The sequence below is a fragment of the Vespa velutina genome, chromosome 15 (genome assembly GCF_912470025.1).
Source record: "Vespa velutina chromosome 15, iVesVel2.1, whole genome shotgun sequence".
NCBI lineage: Eukaryota > Metazoa > Arthropoda > Insecta > Hymenoptera > Vespidae > Vespa > Vespa velutina.
This window is the reverse complement of record NC_062202.1, coordinates 4,784,997-4,802,487: the sequence shown is the minus strand read 5'-3', so window position 1 is coordinate 4,802,487 and position 17,491 is coordinate 4,784,997. Positions and strand designations below refer to the sequence as shown.

At 37.1% G+C, this 17,491-nt stretch overlaps 1 protein-coding gene across 16 annotated transcripts in view; it reads right to left on the bottom strand.

The window, feature by feature from the left end:
* Nucleotides 1-17,491, bottom strand: part of LOC124954283 (titin) — an 86,294-nt gene that overhangs the window by 64,956 nt on the left and 3,847 nt on the right. For 6 of the 16 annotated variants that reach the window (XM_047506945.1, XM_047506948.1, XM_047506950.1 and 3 more), the window contains exons 1-27: nt 15,890-16,431; nt 11,065-11,107; nt 10,713-10,987; nt 10,424-10,632; nt 10,101-10,322; nt 9,665-10,011; nt 9,240-9,588; nt 8,933-9,171; nt 8,525-8,754; nt 8,281-8,424; nt 7,940-8,200; nt 7,723-7,866; nt 7,360-7,632; nt 6,728-7,273; nt 6,168-6,645; nt 5,499-6,079; nt 4,855-5,397; nt 4,499-4,753; nt 4,270-4,413; nt 3,480-3,881; nt 2,643-3,044; nt 2,190-2,412; nt 1,943-2,115; nt 1,288-1,427; nt 640-1,156; nt 418-561; nt 87-341 (exon numbers count right to left, since the gene is read on the bottom strand). In XM_047506945.1, coding sequence (XP_047362901.1) covers nt 87-341; nt 418-561; nt 640-1,156; nt 1,288-1,427; nt 1,943-2,115; nt 2,190-2,412; nt 2,643-3,044; nt 3,480-3,881; nt 4,270-4,413; nt 4,499-4,753; nt 4,855-5,397; nt 5,499-6,079; nt 6,168-6,645; nt 6,728-7,273; nt 7,360-7,632; nt 7,723-7,866; nt 7,940-8,200; nt 8,281-8,424; nt 8,525-8,754; nt 8,933-9,171; nt 9,240-9,588; nt 9,665-10,011; nt 10,101-10,322; nt 10,424-10,632; nt 10,713-10,987; nt 11,065-11,107; nt 15,890-16,019 — 7,669 coding nt within the window. In that variant the 5' untranslated portion in view covers nt 16,020-16,431. Of the gene's footprint in view, nt 1-86; nt 342-417; nt 562-639; nt 1,157-1,287; nt 1,428-1,942; nt 2,116-2,189; nt 2,413-2,642; nt 3,045-3,479; nt 3,882-4,269; nt 4,414-4,498; nt 4,754-4,854; nt 5,398-5,498; nt 6,080-6,167; nt 6,646-6,727; nt 7,274-7,359; nt 7,633-7,722; nt 7,867-7,939; nt 8,201-8,280; nt 8,425-8,524; nt 8,755-8,932; nt 9,172-9,239; nt 9,589-9,664; nt 10,012-10,100; nt 10,323-10,423; nt 10,633-10,712; nt 10,988-11,064; nt 11,108-15,889; nt 16,441-17,491 lie in introns of those variants that run through there. The other 10 variants (XM_047506961.1, XM_047506954.1, XM_047506956.1 and 7 more) reach the window with 7 other exon arrangements.

Sequence of the window (17,491 nt, the reverse complement as noted above, 5' to 3'; positions counted from 1 at the left end):
CTGTAATTTTATAACAGACATTAGAATCTAATCTAATCGAAACTCAACCACGGAAATAATCTAATGATTGAGGACTTAGAACTTACCCATTTTCAACTCGATCCCGTTCATATACCATTCAAATCTCAAACTAGCATCACCCACGGGAACGACTCTACATTCGTATCTGGCAAGCTGACCCTCCCAGAGTTCTGTAGGTCCAGTTAATAACTGAGTAAAGATAGGTTTGTCGAAAACCTTATCTGGTTCCTCCGCTCGGCTAGGTCCTTTATCAGCTTCTAATTGAGCAATTCTACGCTGTGCTTCAGGGTGTTGGGTATCCAATTGAATACTGGCTTTAGCTAAATACATATAAATAATAAATAAATCTCTGATTTAAACTCGTAAGATAGAATAAAATTTGGAAAAAGAACTAACTCTTAATTTTCATCGATGCTGTAGTAACTGCTTCTCCAAGCGGATTGGAAGCACGGCACATGTAGACACCTTCGTCTTCATCGCGAACATGCGTAATATCCAAAGCCACGTATCCAAAATCGTGAACCTTCGTTATACGGGAACCTGTAATGAATCGAAAAATTATTCGTAATATCAAAGGATTAAACTAATAGTCCGAAGTTATGAAAATTTCTCTCGTACTTGTTTCCAACGGTACTTCATTTCTAAACCATTCCACTTTTAGAGTAGGATCACCAACAGGTATGAGTCTACATTCGAAGTGAGCTGTATGGCCTTCGGGTATAGCATCGATATTTTGCAAGGGCTGCGTGAAAACGGGTCGTTGTCTCGTTTGTGGTTCTGGTATGTCTGGCCTTTTCCACGGTTGTTGAGCTTCGAGTTCGCGAATCTTGTCCATTCCTTCTGGTCGTTGAGAATCCAAAATGATATTGTCACGCGGTATCACTTTAAGTTCGATGGAAGATACGCATTGTCCAAGGGCATTTATAGCTTTAACAGAATATTGTCCTGCATCTTCGGGTACCGTGTGACTGATGTCCAATGCCACATATCCAAAATCAAAGGTCATGTGGAAACGAGATGCCGATGGTAATGGCTTGCCATTGTGGAAGAATTCGATTCGAAGATTGGCATCGTGAAGTGGTTCCACTTGGCATTCAAAGTGAGCTGTCTGACCTTCGTAGACTTCAGTAGTGCCCTAAAAAAATAATCATCCATTTGCATTTGGACGATTTGTGCTATTGCTTTTTTCTTTTTTTTTTTTCTTTTTCTTTTTTTTTTTTTTTTTTTTTTTTGTTATTGTCGTAATTCTTTTGTAAGTTTTTATACCCTGAGCTCAGAAACAAATCTCGGTGGTGTTAACGGAGGTTCCTCTACTTCTAATCGAGCAGGATGACCTTGAGCTTCAAGTTCACGAATCTTTTCGAGACCATCCGGATGTTGTGTGTCCAAAAGTATACTGCGACGAGCTAAAAGAAGAAAAAAATTCAAGATAATTTATTAAGTTATTAAATGTTTCGTTTTAATAGCAATTAAAATGTTAAAAATTTTTTAAAGTCTTGATTTCTTACGAAAGGCTACTAACTTGAAGAAATTTTGTTCTTGTTATCGTCGAAATCTAGTATGCCGCATATGAGAATGTTTGTTAGAATCATGCAATGTCATTCTAGTTTGAGGAGAACATATTTTCGTACCAAATGATTTTTTACAATTATATGTGCTTGGCTCGATGAATTTGCAAGGTACTAAGTAACAATCCTTTCGTGTATTTTGATTAGTATCAATGGATTTTTTAAAATTTTCACGAAACTTGTATCGAGATGAGGACAAACGTGGAAACTCATTTTTTTGAGTTGAGTGGAATGGTTTTTTCTGGAGGTGGAATTCAGGAGGACGATGTTTATTTGATTTTGCTGATCATGAAAATAGATAAAAGATTAAGCTCTTCGAAAAAATACATTACTTAAAAAATAAAAATACTTACAGCCAACTTTAATCGTGCACGTATTCACTGCTTCTCCAGCCAAATTCGTTGCTTTGCACATATAAGTTCCTGAATCTTCTGGATAAGTATACAAAATATCGAGAGCGACATAACCAAAATCGTGTGTGGTACGGAAGCGATGACCAGTCCTTACGGCAACTCCGTTTACAAACCTAGAATAGAATATTATTTAGATTATTATATTATAATATTAAATCGCAGTGTAAAAAATATTAAAAACAAATACCATTCGATCTTCAAATTCGGATCGTTGATCGGTTCGACGCGACATTCCAAATGAGCGTGTTCACCTTCCTTCAAATGATCCAGGTTGTTCAATGGCGTTAAAAATACGGGTTTTTGATGAACCACTTCCTTTTCGACTTCTTCTTTAATTTCAACGTATTCTAATTCTCGTATCTTTTGTAAACGTTGAGCATCTAGGGTATCCAGGAAGAGACCTTGCTTAGCTGTAAATAAGAAAATTTCAACTTTAAGAATAATATTTTCGATATTTCATTTTAATTTCAATTTTGATAGACGTCTATGATTATGTACTTGTCAATTTCTCTGACAGTTCTTTTGACATATGTTTTTCGTTTGTTTTGAAATACATTCATACTATTAGATATTATATGACATGTACTGTATATTAATAAAATGATGTAAAATAGAATAATTTTCTTCTCCTTTGACTTACAGTCTACGCTGATGACGCACGTGGTGACAGCTTCACCAACAGCATTTCTGGCTTTACACATATACGTGCCAGAATCTTCAGGATAAGCGTAAAGAATGTCCAGAGCGACGTATCCAAAGTCGTAAGTGGTCTTAAATTTGTGTCCTTGAGGTACGGGTCTTCCATCTCTGAACCATTCAACGATCATCGTGGGATCATTAACTGGCGTCAATGTTGCTTCGAGATGAGCGTTCTTCCCTTCAGGTAAGTGTTCAATATTCTTCAATGGTCTTCCAAATTTAGGCTTCTCAGCGATTATGAAATCTTCTTCCTCGGTACGTTTGTAACGAGAATCATCTTCGAGATATTGTATCTTCTTAAGAGCACTTTCGTGTTGGGTTTCGCGGATTATAGAGGAGCGTGCTGAAAAGTAGCGCATCGTGTTACATTGGAGGATATGACATACACCTCCTGTATACATTTGTAGAAAGTCATTCGCGTACGTGGAATGATGCTTGCAAGCAATGAACAAAAAAGAAGACATATATGCACAACAAGACAAGGAAAGATCATCACTTAATGACTAAACCGAAGAAAAAAAAAAAAAGGGAATCTATACAAGAGAAATCCACCTACTGTCCCCGCATACAGTCTCAACAAGAAATCTTCGCTGCATCGGCACAAATCTATTGATAACTCGTATCCAATTATAATTTGTAACAATGAGTCGAAGATCGATGTTGGAAAAGCAAAATACATATCGGAAAGAGACAGAAGCATAAGCTAGTACCTATCGATGCAAAATACATTATCGTGTATCATTGATATTCGATCGTTCGTTTCGATTATTTTACTCACATTTTACATCAAGATTTATCGAGCTCTTGGCCGTTCCCAGTTTATTGGTGGCCTGGCAGGTGTATGTGCCCGAATCCTCAGCATAAACTGTCAGAACGTCCAAAGATGCGAAGCCAAAGTCACAAGCTGTTCTATACCTGTGACCGGTGGACAGTGGTTTACCATTGTGGAACCACTCCACCTTCATGTTCGGATCAGGATAGGGTTCTATGCGGCATTCATAATGTGCACTTTGTCCTTCGACTAACTTCGAAGGCCCATTCAATTGAACCGTAAATGAAGGCTTCTCTTTCACCACTATCTCTTCTTCCTCGCGACGTTGATATTTGCTGGTATCTTCCAGAGCTTGGAGCTTGGATAAGGCACTTTCGTGTTGCGACTCGAATTGCAGGGCTGCTTTTGCTGTGTCGTGGAAGAGTTTGTCAGTGTAATAGTGATATGAAGTAACGATATACATCATGTTTTAGTTTTTTATATGAAAATTATTGTTCCGAGCGAGTGTGTCAGTGTACGATTCAAAATTGCTAAACTAGTATTGTATTGATAGATCAAAGTGATAAGTAAAAATGATATGTGAATGGTATCACATATTTACGAGGATTTCACCAAAAAAAAAAAAAAGAAAAAAAAAAAAATAGCAGCAATATTTGTACTACGTTGAAAATAGAAAAGGTAATTTGCAAGATAAGCGTTTCTTTAAACAGCGAAAGCTTAGCAAACATCGAGCTGTAATAATTACTTTACTAATAAAGCAATTAAAGTTTCTGTTTTTACCCAGTTCTTTACTTACATTGAACGAAAAGTGTTGCTGAAGTTACGGCTTCTCCTAGATCGTTTGTCGCACGACAAGTGTAAGTACCTGAATCTTCAGGATTGACATACTTCATGTTCAAAGCGACATATCCAAAATCATGCATTGTTGTTACGCGATTTGCTATAAAAATGAGATTTTTATGTAATACACGATTGAACGTGAAAGGAAGTAATGATCTTTTGTATCTGGAGTATCTTTAGCTTACAAGCAGCAATAGGTACACCATTACGAAGCCATTCTACTTTGAGCTTGGAATCACCAACTGGAATAACACGTGCTTCAAAATGAGCCGCTTGATTCTCAGCCACGCGCAAATCTTTGATCGGCATTGTGAAAACTGGTGCTTGCGTAACCGTTTCTTCTTGTACAGTTTTACGTTGATAACGAGAGGTATCTTCGAGATAACGAAGTCTTTCTAAAGCTTCTTCGTTATGTGACTCCATGTAAATTGATTTTTTCGCTAGGAAATATTACAATTTAAATGATACATTCTCAGGATATATATATATATATACTTAATGGAAAAAAACTATTTATTGAAAATAAACGATATAAACTTACAATGTACTACAGCAGTTGCTGAAGTAATAGCCTCTCCGATGATGTTCTTGGCACGGCAAGTGTATGTACCAGAATCATCTGGATATGCATACATGATATCGAGTGCAACGAAACCGAAACTGTTGGTTTCTACGAATCTTGAACCAGCCTTGACAGGCGTATTATTATGGAACCATTCAACTTTCATCGTTGTATCCGACACAGGAATGAGTCTGCACTCGAAATGAGCTCTTTGTCCTTCTTTGATTTCCACATTGTTCAAGGAAGTGGTAAAGATTGGTGCCTGCGTTGTTGTTTCCTCGATCACTTCCTGCCGATGATATTTGGAACGATCTTCAAGATAATGAATCTGCTCGAGGCCGCTTTCGTTTCGTGTATCTGTTAGAATTTGTGCCGTGGAGCGGCAAGATAATGTACAGGAAACTTCGTCGCTACCAACAAGATTGACGGCTCGGCAAGTATACGTTCCAGAATCTTCGGCAATTAAATCGATTACATCCAATGCAACGTAACCAAAATCGTGAATTGGACGGAATCGGTGTCCTGTAAATAGAAAAATACAAAATAAATCAATTGTAGATATTTAATCAATTGTCTAATTGTAAAGTATTCCTTTAATTAAAACAAGATAAGTGATATTTTACCTATTGTAACTGGACGACCGTTCTTATACCATTCAACTTTCAAGTTAGAGTCCGTTACAGGTTCAAGCTTACATTCGAAATGAGCGTGTTGTCCTTCCCTAAGATTTTCTTGATTCTTTGGACTAGTAATGAATTTGGGCTTTACGGTTACAACTTCGTCAACCAACTCGTGTCTTTTGTATCTTGAAGCATCTTCCAAGTATTGTATTCTTTCTAAACCTTCTGGATGTTGAGACTCTAGTAAGAGATCCTTCTTCGCATGTACTCGTACCGAACACGAAGTGACAGCTTCGCCTAATTGATTAGTTGCTTGGCAAGTATAAACCCCAGAGTCTTCGGGATAAACACCGAGTATATCCAAAGCCACATAATCGAATTCATAAGATGGTCTAAATCGGTGTCCAGTTTTGACTGGTCTTCCATTAACAAACCATTCTACTCTCATGGTTGCATCACCGACTGGTTGAAGGCGACACTCGAGATGGACATTAGTTAATTCTACAGTTTCGATGTTATGAAGTGCTCGAGTAAATTGAGGTGCTTGCATTACTGTAACTTCTTCTTGCTGAGTCTTACGATATCTAGAAAAAAAAAGAAAAAGAAACAGATATAATCGTTATCTTACTTGTTTGATTTAATCATTATACGCTTGATCACAGTTTTACTAACTTTGAAGAATCCTCCAGCATTTGAATTTGCTCAAGTGACTGTTCGTTTTGCGTTTCTGTTACAACATCGGATCTACCGATGACTCTGACACAAGCAGAAGTATGTGCAGTACCAAGATGATTGGTAGCCCTAACAGTATATTCTCCTGAATCATAAATCGTTGAATGTACAATATCCAGGGCGACGAATCCAAAGTCGTAATATGTTCTGAATCTTGAACCAACTGTTACAGGTCGTCCATTTTGGAACCATTCGACTCTCATAGTTGGATCTCCCATTGGTTCTAGGCGGCACTCCAAATGAATATTTTTTCCTTCGCTAACTGGCTTTGGATCGCTCAATGGTTGTACGAAAATAGGTTTTGATTTAGATATTTCTTCGATGTGATATTGTGGCTCGACGAATTTAGATTCTTCGAGACGTTGAGTTTTTTCAAAAGTACCGCGATGCATACTGCTGGTATCTACGCTTGAGCGTGCTAAACAAAGAGTAAAAATGCATGCAAAAATAGTTAATTGAAATAAAATTTAAGATCGATAAAAAAAAAAAATGATACTAACTCTCGACGATCATAGTCGCTGAAAGTTGAGCTTCGCCAAGAGCGTTTCTTGCAACGACGGTATATGTACCAGCATCTTCAGGTCGAACTTGAAGAATATCGATCGCTACGTATCCAAAATCGTGATAGGTTTGAATCCTATTAGCAGCAGTAATGGATTTGCCATTATGATACCATTCGATTTTCATAGTCAGATCACTTTGAGGTTCGACTCGGGCTTCAAAGTGCGCGCGCTGACCTTCGACGATCTTATTGGTCCCTTTCAAAGTACCTAAGAAACGTGGTGCTTGCTTCACCTGTACTTCCTCTTGCACTTGACGCATATATTTGCTCGAATCCTCAAGCGTTTGAATTCTCTGTAAGCCGGTAGGATGTTGACTGTCATAGATGACATCGTTCTTGCTAATAACACTTAATTGAGCGGTGGTATGGGCCTCGCCAACTCTGTTATAAGCGCGGCATGTATAAACGCCAACGTCGTGAATCGTGACGTATTTAATGGTAAGTGCAACGTAGCCGAAATTAAAGAATGTTGTAATTCGTGAACCTAATTGAAAGAAAAGTAACAATATGATAAAATCATTGAAATGTATTTTTATAAATTTAATATGAAATATGGAAAGAAATGCTTACTGGCTTCTACAGGGCGTCCATCTTTGAGCCATTCAACGCGTAAATCAGCGTCACCAACTGGCTCTAAACGGGCTTCGAAATGGGCAAACCCGCCTTCTCGTATTCCATTTTGATCCTTAATAGGCGATTTAAATTCCGGTGGGCTAGTCGGTTCAGGCTGTTCTTGCACATATTTTTGATGAATAGCCTGTTGGTAAGCTTCCAACTCCTCGGCAGCTTCAATGTATCTCTGTTGCTCAGGAATACCTAAATCTGTTGTAACACTTGTTCTTGCTGTAATGTTCAAATGAAAATAGTTGATATTCCTGTTACCTTAAACTATTTTATATTATTCTTACTTAATTATCAATCCCGATAACTTACCAAAGACACGGAGAGTCGCGGAGCTGATAGCCTCTCCCAAACGATTCACAGCTTTAACTGTATAAGAACCTGCATCTTCAGCCCGTAGGTGCAATATGTTAAGCGAGACGTATCCGAAGTTGAAGATGGTTGTGATTCTTGAACCTAAAACGAATAAATGTAACAAATTTAAATTTGATACATAAATATTATTAAGATTATTTTCTTCTTTACTCACTAGCTGTGATTGGTCTACCATCCTTGTACCACTCCACTTTCATGGTAGGATCGCTAACAGGTGTCAACTGCGCCTCGAAATGAGCGTTACGACCTTCCTGTAGCTCACCAAGATCCTGGAGTGGTCGGATGAAGACCGGTCGTTGTGAAGATGATATCTCCTCCACGCTCTCCTGCCTTTGATATTTGCTATAATCTTCGAGCTGTTGGATATATTGAAGACTGTCGGGGTGTTGGCTGGCTTGCTCGATCGTAGCGCGTGCTAAAACGAATCAATTGTCAACATTAATTCAAAGTTCGTAAGGTGTAATTTATTTTAAGTAATCGAAGACATATACTCACGTGTCACGCTAAGAGTGGCACGAGATTCAGCAACTCCGGTAGAGCTAACGACGCGACATAGATATTCACCGCTATCTTGAAGAACTATACTGATAAGATCGAGAGAAATAAAGCCGAATCGGAAGATGGATGTAGCGCGTGAGCCTACGAATATAATTCGAATATATGATATTTTTGATCGATGGCACAAATTTACCATACCATAAAGTTATATATATATATATATATATATATATACACTCACTTGCGTCGAGAGCTCTTCCGTTAACATACCACTCAACCCTCATAGTGGGGTCGCCCACCGGTTCGATTCTGGCCTCGAAGTGAATACGTCCACCTTCAATTTGATGCACATCTCTTAATGGTATAATAAAACGTGGTGGTGGATAAATTTTATCTTCTTCAGGAGGAGGCAAATATGGTTTGGCTCGTTCTACGTGTCTTAGGTAGATCACTTCGGGGCCAGGTGTTGGTCTGAAAGTTTTATTAACGTTTTTAGTTTTAATAAACTGTCCAATTATTGAAATTTATATGTGAAAGATTTTTTATCAAGGATATACCTCTCTCTCCTTTATATATCTTTAGTCGGCATTAGGAAAGTTTAAAATGATTAAGAGGGATTACTCTAAGATTAATCTAATTAATAACTTACTCTGGTTCGATGATTTTTGTCGGTCGGGGTAAATTCAAGCGTCTTGGTTCTGGTGCGGCTCCCTTCGGTGTTTCAACGAAAAGCCGTGCTCGGGTTGCAGTGGAGCCAGCCACATTTTGTGCGGTACATTGATACCATGCGGCATCAGAGAATTTAGCGCAAGGTATATCCAAAGTCGATGCTCCACTGCCATCCATCGATATGCGCACGTCTGGACCCGGTGCAATTGGTACACCATCCTATGCGAAATGTACAAAACATTAAAATTTTGTTCAACGTGTTCATCAAGATAAGAATGTTATTTTACCTTCTGCCAGGTGATTCGTGGAACAGGAGTACCAACCGCACGTGCCGTAAATACTACAGGTTCACCCTCTTTAACATTAGTAGTCGTGAAACGTTCGACAAATTTTGGTGCAACAACTTGTTCCTTCTCGATGACGTTGAGATTACATTGAAAAGACGTTTCACCAGCTTTGTTTCTAGCAATGCAAGTAACGACACCGGCGTCAGACCGACTCACGTTGGTGATCATCAACGAATTATTGCCCGATTCGTTAACAAGAATTTTATGAGTTAAATCGTTGGCTACTTGTTGTCCATTGATGTACCATGTTACTTCTGGATATGGTCGACCCGTTACACGACAATCAAACCTAAACGTAGATATATTTTAACGATTGAATATTTATTTTCGAAACCATGAGAAATCTTAACGCAACTCTTTCTTACCTTGTCATCTTTCCTTCGGTAGCTTCTCGGTCAGCGCAAGTACGAACGAAATTAGGCGGAAGTACTTTACCAGTTTCGGATTCTGATGACGAAGAATCTATTTGTTGGCTTTTCGCAATGTCTCTTTGTTGCATCTGATGAACCGCTTGATCGACTTGGTCACTAGATTCAATAGCTAGATATGCCGAGCTTACTGTGCAACCTTGTTGATTTTCAGATAATAAAGTATAGTGGCCACTATCTTCCGGTAGTGCGACCCTGATTTTCAAAGTCGCTTGCTGATTCGAATAACTCATTTCCACGCGTTGTGAGTCGCGGATCCTCTGGCCATTTTTGAACCAAGTCAACTAAAAAGATCGAAAACAATATACTTAATTTTGTCTTTTTAGTTTTATCATAGCCTTATGGTATAGTAAAATTCTTTCAAGATTTTTACCCTTGGTTTTGGATTTCCGGTTATTTTAGCAGTAAAAACGGCATCAGATCCTTCAATGAGCTTCGAATTTCTCGGTTTTTGAACGATTTGCGCTGGTGCGACCGGACCCAGACTGCGATCTATTACCGTAGAAATCTGCGAGTCTGATTCGCCTACAAAACGACGCGTAATCGATTCTCGGAATTCCGTCTCGCGCAACAATCTATATTCGAAAGTATCCACCTGTAAATATGAGACGGATATTTAATTAACGATTCGATTGTCCGATCATATTGTTAAATATATTAGAAAAAGAGAAGAAAGGCAAACGTATGACTAATGACCTTGAAGTCCTCAATGCTAGACGTTCCATTGACATAACTTCGCTTGTCGTACATTTGCTGATAACTACGTTGCTGATAAGTCTGGCTACCAGTTTTTTGTTCGGTCGTTTGGAAGGTTTGAGCAAATTCCTTTTTATAACTACCTAATTGTTGTTGAGGCGGAGGTCCGAATCCTTCCGGTTGAATATACACCGAGCAGATCGCTTCTCCTAAAATTATCATCGAACGTTCCAATTGAAATAATGATTTGGCAAATGTCAGAAATGTTTTCCAAAGTTGTTCAACCTACCATATTGATTTTTGGCACTACATGTATATTCACCCTCATCCCCTGGACCTATCTGATTGATTTGTAACGTAACCATACCGGTCTTATCGTCGTAAGACATCCGAATTTTTCGTGATTCCAATAAAGGAGCACCCTTGTGTGTCCAAGAAACGTTCGGTTTTGGATTTCCACGTACGCATCCTTCGAAAATGGCATTTCCACCTTGGGCGAATCTTGCATTTTTAAAGATCTGCTCGAAAACCGGAGGCGACGGATCACCTGGTCTGCCGGTGAATCTACAAATGTAGATAATAAAACAAATTTATTTCATAAAAATCTTTCTAGCTAACTTTAATTAGCTTATCAAACTTACGTTGGTATCGTTGGCGTCGTTTGCATCACTATTTCCCCTTGGACTGGAAAAACAAAAACGATATAATTGGTTAATTTTATAACGTGCAAAATCTTGCCCATTGAAATCGGCCTTCAATATCTTTCGCTTATTCGCAGCTTAGTCTAGAACAAAATGTATTCTTATTCCATCCAACTAGGGTAGAACGAATCGAGGAAACGAAGCGTTTACGCCGTTTTTCCTGTTATCGTCACGCACCAAGGCGACCATACGTTTTGATGGGAATGCTTGACGCCACGCAATTAAGCCAATTTGCTCATTAGATTTGAAAGCACACATCGTGAAACAAATTGGACTACCCTGGCCACAAGTACCATAACAAGACAAATTAAAATCGGTTAAAAGTATCGTGAATTTATCTGCATCAACATCTTTGAAATAAATCCAGTTATTAACGCACGCTTAATAAGTTTCTTAATTGCCTTTTGAAAACAATAACGATTAGAAAGACAATATTATTATTCATGAAACTATTTTGAGGTGCAATAAAATTACTTAATCTCTATGTAATTGATATCCTTTTCTATATCTCAAATCTAAATGATGAACGATCATCACTTTAAGAAATAAAAAAGCATTTAATGCCAATTGTGTACTAATTTCAAATCACTAATTCTATTTCAAGAATTTGTTCTCGTGATTCACAGAAAATCATTATAATCTGTTCAATGACCTTCGTAATCTTGAATGATCGATACGAAACGAATGTGCAATAAGACACACGTTTCACGTTTCATTTCCCTATCATTTTCGAAGGTCAAGTATGTATGTCTCTTTCAAGAAAAAATAAGGACAAGTAGGGTGCTAAAGTGCTCTAATAAAAAAAAAAAAATGTCGTATTCAAGAGAATGAGCGGGAGATAGAGAAGAGAGGTAGGGAGGGAGGGAGGGAGAGAGAGAGAGAGAGAGAGAGAGAGAGAGAGAGAGAGAGAGAGAGAGAGGAATGTATCACAGTTGAACAAGCGCGGTATCCTATTTTTGTATCCAGATGGGGATCGCGTTACCCTGGGCCATTTTAGGAGCAACCATCTTTGCGCTGCGCGGCACCCAGCGCCGAGACGCGATGCGACGCTACGTGTCTATGCCGGATGGTTGCGTACCTCGACCAATCATGTTCTCCGTTACGCAAAGCCAGTCACTGACCAAAATAAAATAGCTCATAGCGTTGATCTCTCTTCCATCCCTACTTTGCATACGTATTTTCTTATGTACTTGCAATAACTCTTTTAGTATATCATCGATGATGCAAAATTCAATACTAATACTTTCTCTTATTCTTCTAGTTATATGAATCTCTTCAGAATAATAAACATGCATATATATCTTTTACCTATATACATAAACATATATCTTTAACCCAGCACGCCTAAAGTGATTTTTATTTCATTTCTGGGTCGAATACATTCCTTTTCTAAAAAAACCATTGTATCAGAAGTCATTTTTCACGTTTCTTAAAATATCAGTAATAACAGATGTGAGTGTTATTTACAATCTTGGTAACGACGTCGGCTACAATACAGTCAAATTTTATTTCTGCATATGAATCATAGATATGGCAGCGAAGTATGTACTTTTCCTGGAATATGGTGAAGGTTTTGGCAATGATTATATTTGCATCGCACCATACAACGGAATCAGTAAACATAATTGGGTACTTTGTAGTCTTATTTTTTGGAACACAGCCAATGTTTCAACCAATGCGAATTCTCAAAAAGTTATACTTTCATTATACTATGACTACAAACTGGCTGGTATACGAATTCTTTGGATAAGTCCTCAATCGGGTACATAAAAAGGTCGAATGCATCAATTATCCCTAACTAAGAGAAACAGATAATTTAGTTCGACAATCGTCCGAGAATATTACCCTTCAATGAAAGATCTTTTGCCTTTGCTTCGTTCCCTTTTTATTTTTTCCATAGCGCTGAAAAAAACTTCAAAGGGAAGGTGACTTGGTGGGACAAGAATTTTTGGAAGACGAGGATAAAAATAGCGCATAGTTATAATTAAACTTTGCAGAAGTAACTCCTTAGATCTAAAATAGATTATCTCTTAGAACAATATTGTTAGAAAGAGATCAAGCGAAAAAATGAAATTAGGAAGAAAATATAATGAAATTCGTGACGGTAAACTAAGATGGAAATTCTTCGAAGGATATCCTGGATGATATAATGTATCAACAAGTTGCACACACAAGTTGCTTCTGTACTGAAACATTTGACGAACTTGTAGACGGAAATCAATCCATGCTAAAAAAGCATTAATCTCTCATCTTTGTAATCAAAATTGCGAGAAAGTGAAAGAGAGAGAGAGAGAGAGAGAGAGAGAGAGAGAGAGAGAGAGAGAGAAGGACGTATCATGGTTGAATAAGTTTGGTATCCTATTTTTGTATCCAGATGGGGATCGCGTTACCCTGTGCCATTTTAGGAGCAATTATCTCCTCAATGTGCAGCGCCCAGTGACGCGACGAGATGCAACTCTACGTGTCTATGCGAAAAGGTACCTACTTTGACCAATCGTCTAGCGTGTTGTGCAAAATTTATGGCTAAGCAAAATCAAATAATCTCTACTTCTTATTATTTCTTTCTTTTATCGATAGTTTGTAGGTGCAATCTTAACTTTAATTTTTGTTTCGCTTTATATTAGACTACGATACTTCTTGTCAATGTTTGGATTGCTTATCGTTTATGACATGCTGACGATGACAGGTTGTATTCTGTTCGATCAGCTGTTTCAGATTACTACGGTATAAAATTCTTCTTTAGTTATGTATCATGAATTTTTGCTGATCAATCGTTTTTATATATTCCTGACGATTTTTTTGATGCATAATATTCACCCAATAAATGTCAGGTATAATTTTGAGATAACATGAGGTATAAATACTTGAAAAAAAAAAAGAAATTTAAAAAAAAAAAGGAACGATAGGGAATTATTATAAATTAGAATTAGAATTGACAGATGCTGTGAAAGATCTTTCAACATAATATGTTAAACGTTTCAATAAATATATAGATTGATGTTACTTTTGAGAATCAATGCCAAATTGAAGACAAGTTCGCTTATTCAGCCAAGTAAAAATTCCGATGTTGGCACCATACAAGCAAATGTCGGATGCAATTTTTTTTAAATACAGAAACGTATTATCGTTCGTTGACATTTTATTAAACAATTGAAAGATTAATTGTCTCGCAGGCGCGATCATTTCATTTAGTCTGTTACGAATAAGAATTAGTCGCGGCAATTAGCTAAACCACTTTAAGTAGACTTTCTTGATGATAAATTACAAATGCTGTGATCTGCAGTTTAGCCAAAATTTTCCAAGGAATATTAATTGTCGTTCCTAGTGTGCTTAAAAAGATATGCGTCATTAGTGCAAAAAGTGCAAGTGACGAACGATTGTCTTGCAATTAATCATAATTATTAATATCTATTTCAAGTATATCTTGAAAAATGATTTTAGCATCGTTTATAGACCGAATGAATTTTTCTTACGAAACCATAAATGATTTTTCTTAACGAATCATAAATGATTTACATGTTTCTTAAAATATCTGTATGAAACTTAACATCTGTAGTAGGTGTTATTCTCAATTCTAGTAACAACTCTTTCCCCCTCCCCCCCCCCTTCTCTCTCTCTCTCTCTCTTTTTAACTACAATACGGTCGAATTTTATTTCGGCACATGATTCACGGACACCGCAAGGAAAGACACATTTTTTCCGGGTAATGGTGAAAATTTTGGCATCGATTTCATTTGCATCGAATAATGCAACAAGATTGGTAAATGTAAATATAATGATACCTGAGGACATTTTGATTTGAGCTTTGTAATTTCGTTTTTTGGAGTATCGCCAATATCTTCTGTCAGCACGAATTTCCCCAGAAGTTTTAATATCTCTATATAACTATAATATATTCGGTATATAACTATAAATTATACTGTCGGATGTATGAAATGGATTTTTGGAAATTTCCTCGATCAAATATTTGAATACGTTGAACGGTATTAAACTTAGAAACAAATTATGTCGAATGAGATGCGCAATTGCAAATTGCTATTAAAAATCCTATTTTTATAAGTTTCTCGATATATTCACATACAGGTATGATGTCGATGTCATCGAGTTGTCTTATTTTAATGAAAATGACATCTTCATTCGAATGACAGATACAGATGTCAAATGCAAAGCAATAACTCCTAGTTCAAACTTCTTCTTTTTTTGGATCTTTTAAGAATGCATTCCAGCGCAATTTTTTTTGTCTTTTTTTTTCCTTTCTTTTTTTTTTTTTTTTTTTTTTTTTTTTTTTTTTTTTTGAGAAATATCAAACCCTCTAAGGAGGGCGACTTAGTAAGTTAGAGGGCAACGCGTGCAGGAATTTTCAAAAGACGTGCGTCGAAAGAGCGGTTAGCTATCTTTAGATCTCGCAGAGGCGGTGCTCTCGCTCGAAAATAGAATATCTTTCAGGGGGATATTTCTACAAAGAAATTGAGAATTAAGATGCTAGAAGGATTAAAAAAAAAAAAAAAAAAGAAAGCGGAAAGATGTAGCTACATATCTATTTCCTATAACAAATCGATAGGTTAAAAAACATGATCAATTTTCGAGACAGGAAGCTATAAAGTTTGTCATGTAACAGTAACAAAAATACAACGCACATTATGCAATAAAATTCTAATTGATTGAACTCTCAATTTTAAACTACGCACTTATCCTTTTGGCTAAATTTTTAACTATTTCGTCTCGTATTTTCAGATAATGATGAAATTCCAAAAAAACAACTGACCTCTCTGCTGACTGGTGATCTGTTGCCGAGTGACCTGTCGTTCGGTTCTTTGTTGAGTGTATTGTTGCTGTTGTTGCTGATGTTGCTGCTGCTGTTGCTGTTGCTGTTGCTGTTGCTGTTGTCGCTTCATTTTGAATTGAACGTTCGATATCGGCCTTTGACGATTATAAAATCGTTACAAGAGGGGTTCAGTATTCTGACCCCTGAGCTGTTGTTGATCGATAGGTTCGAAAACTTCTTCTTCAAATTCGTATCTCCGAGAATGAGGAATTAAGGGCGTAAAACACTCAACAACAAAAATTCTATATCACTCGCGTATACGATCTCTTGGATCGAATTCTTCGTTGTAATATATATATATATATATATAAATATAAATATATATATATATATCGAAATATCGAAATATCGAAGTATCGAAGCGCTTCCTTTTTTTTCGCTAAAATATCTGTCTCTTCTATTTGCGGCTCACTCCAGTCGGCAGAAGTCAAGTCATCTTCAAAACTCTATCCCCGAGACTCTTTAAACCAAGACGTCGGTCGAATGCGAATTGCCGGCGGAGACGACTTCGAAAAACGAAGGCAGTCTTCTCGAAAAGTGGGGGTAGCGAAGGCGACTCCGAGGGTGGGGACGTCTCGCGTCCCGACGCTTCTTCAGACGCGGAAAATGATGACGAGAGATGAGTGACGAAGTTACGGCCGCGTCGTTGAGATCATCCTCTTACATCCATGTCTCAATTTTCCCATTTGGAATTATTTTCTTTTATAATGTAAAACTCTCTGTAGAGGAATGTAACATTCGACAGTGATCAATCAATTGCGTTATATGAATAAAGGGCAGCTTCAAAGTTAAAACATTCGAATATTTTCTATATATTTATTTTGTCGTGAAATTAATCGAGATGATAAATCGAATTTGGATTATACACATTGATCATTTTCGAAAGAATCATCGAAAGAACGCATACAAATTGACAAACGGTGCAAAGTATGGCAGATACTTCTATCGTAGTTTGTTAAAGCCACTAACATATAGAAGTCATTTTTAATCCTACATTGTTTATTCAAGTAACTCGTATTCAACAATTATGAATTATGGGATTAATCAATCGAGAGCTAACTCGAGAGCAAAGTACCGGATAAATAATAGATGATCTTAAATTAAGAATATCGTGGAATAAAAATAAGCGATCTTCGCGTGTCTGATTAGAAAATATAAAAAATGTGCCTTGGCTCTTCGTAACTAGACGTAGGAGGGCTACAAGCGTGTTTCAACCTTCGAAGAAATTCAGGCTTGTTTCTATGTGTAAAATCGTTGTAATAATAAACGAATGACATTGACTTTTTTTCTCGAAAGTTGCTGCATGAGCTCTTTCGTATATCGATTCAACTAACCCGTTTCATTTCTTTGCGTAAGAAAGAACAAACGGATGCTTTGTTATCTTTTTTTTTTTTTTTTTTTTTCTTTTCGATCGAATTGTTTCGATAAGATTTAATTATATTACAGCATCGTTTCGCCTTACCTATCCACATATGTTTCGTGAGAAATCTCTACGTTGCACTTGTAATTTTCTTTGCTTTGTTTATCCGATATAAACGACGA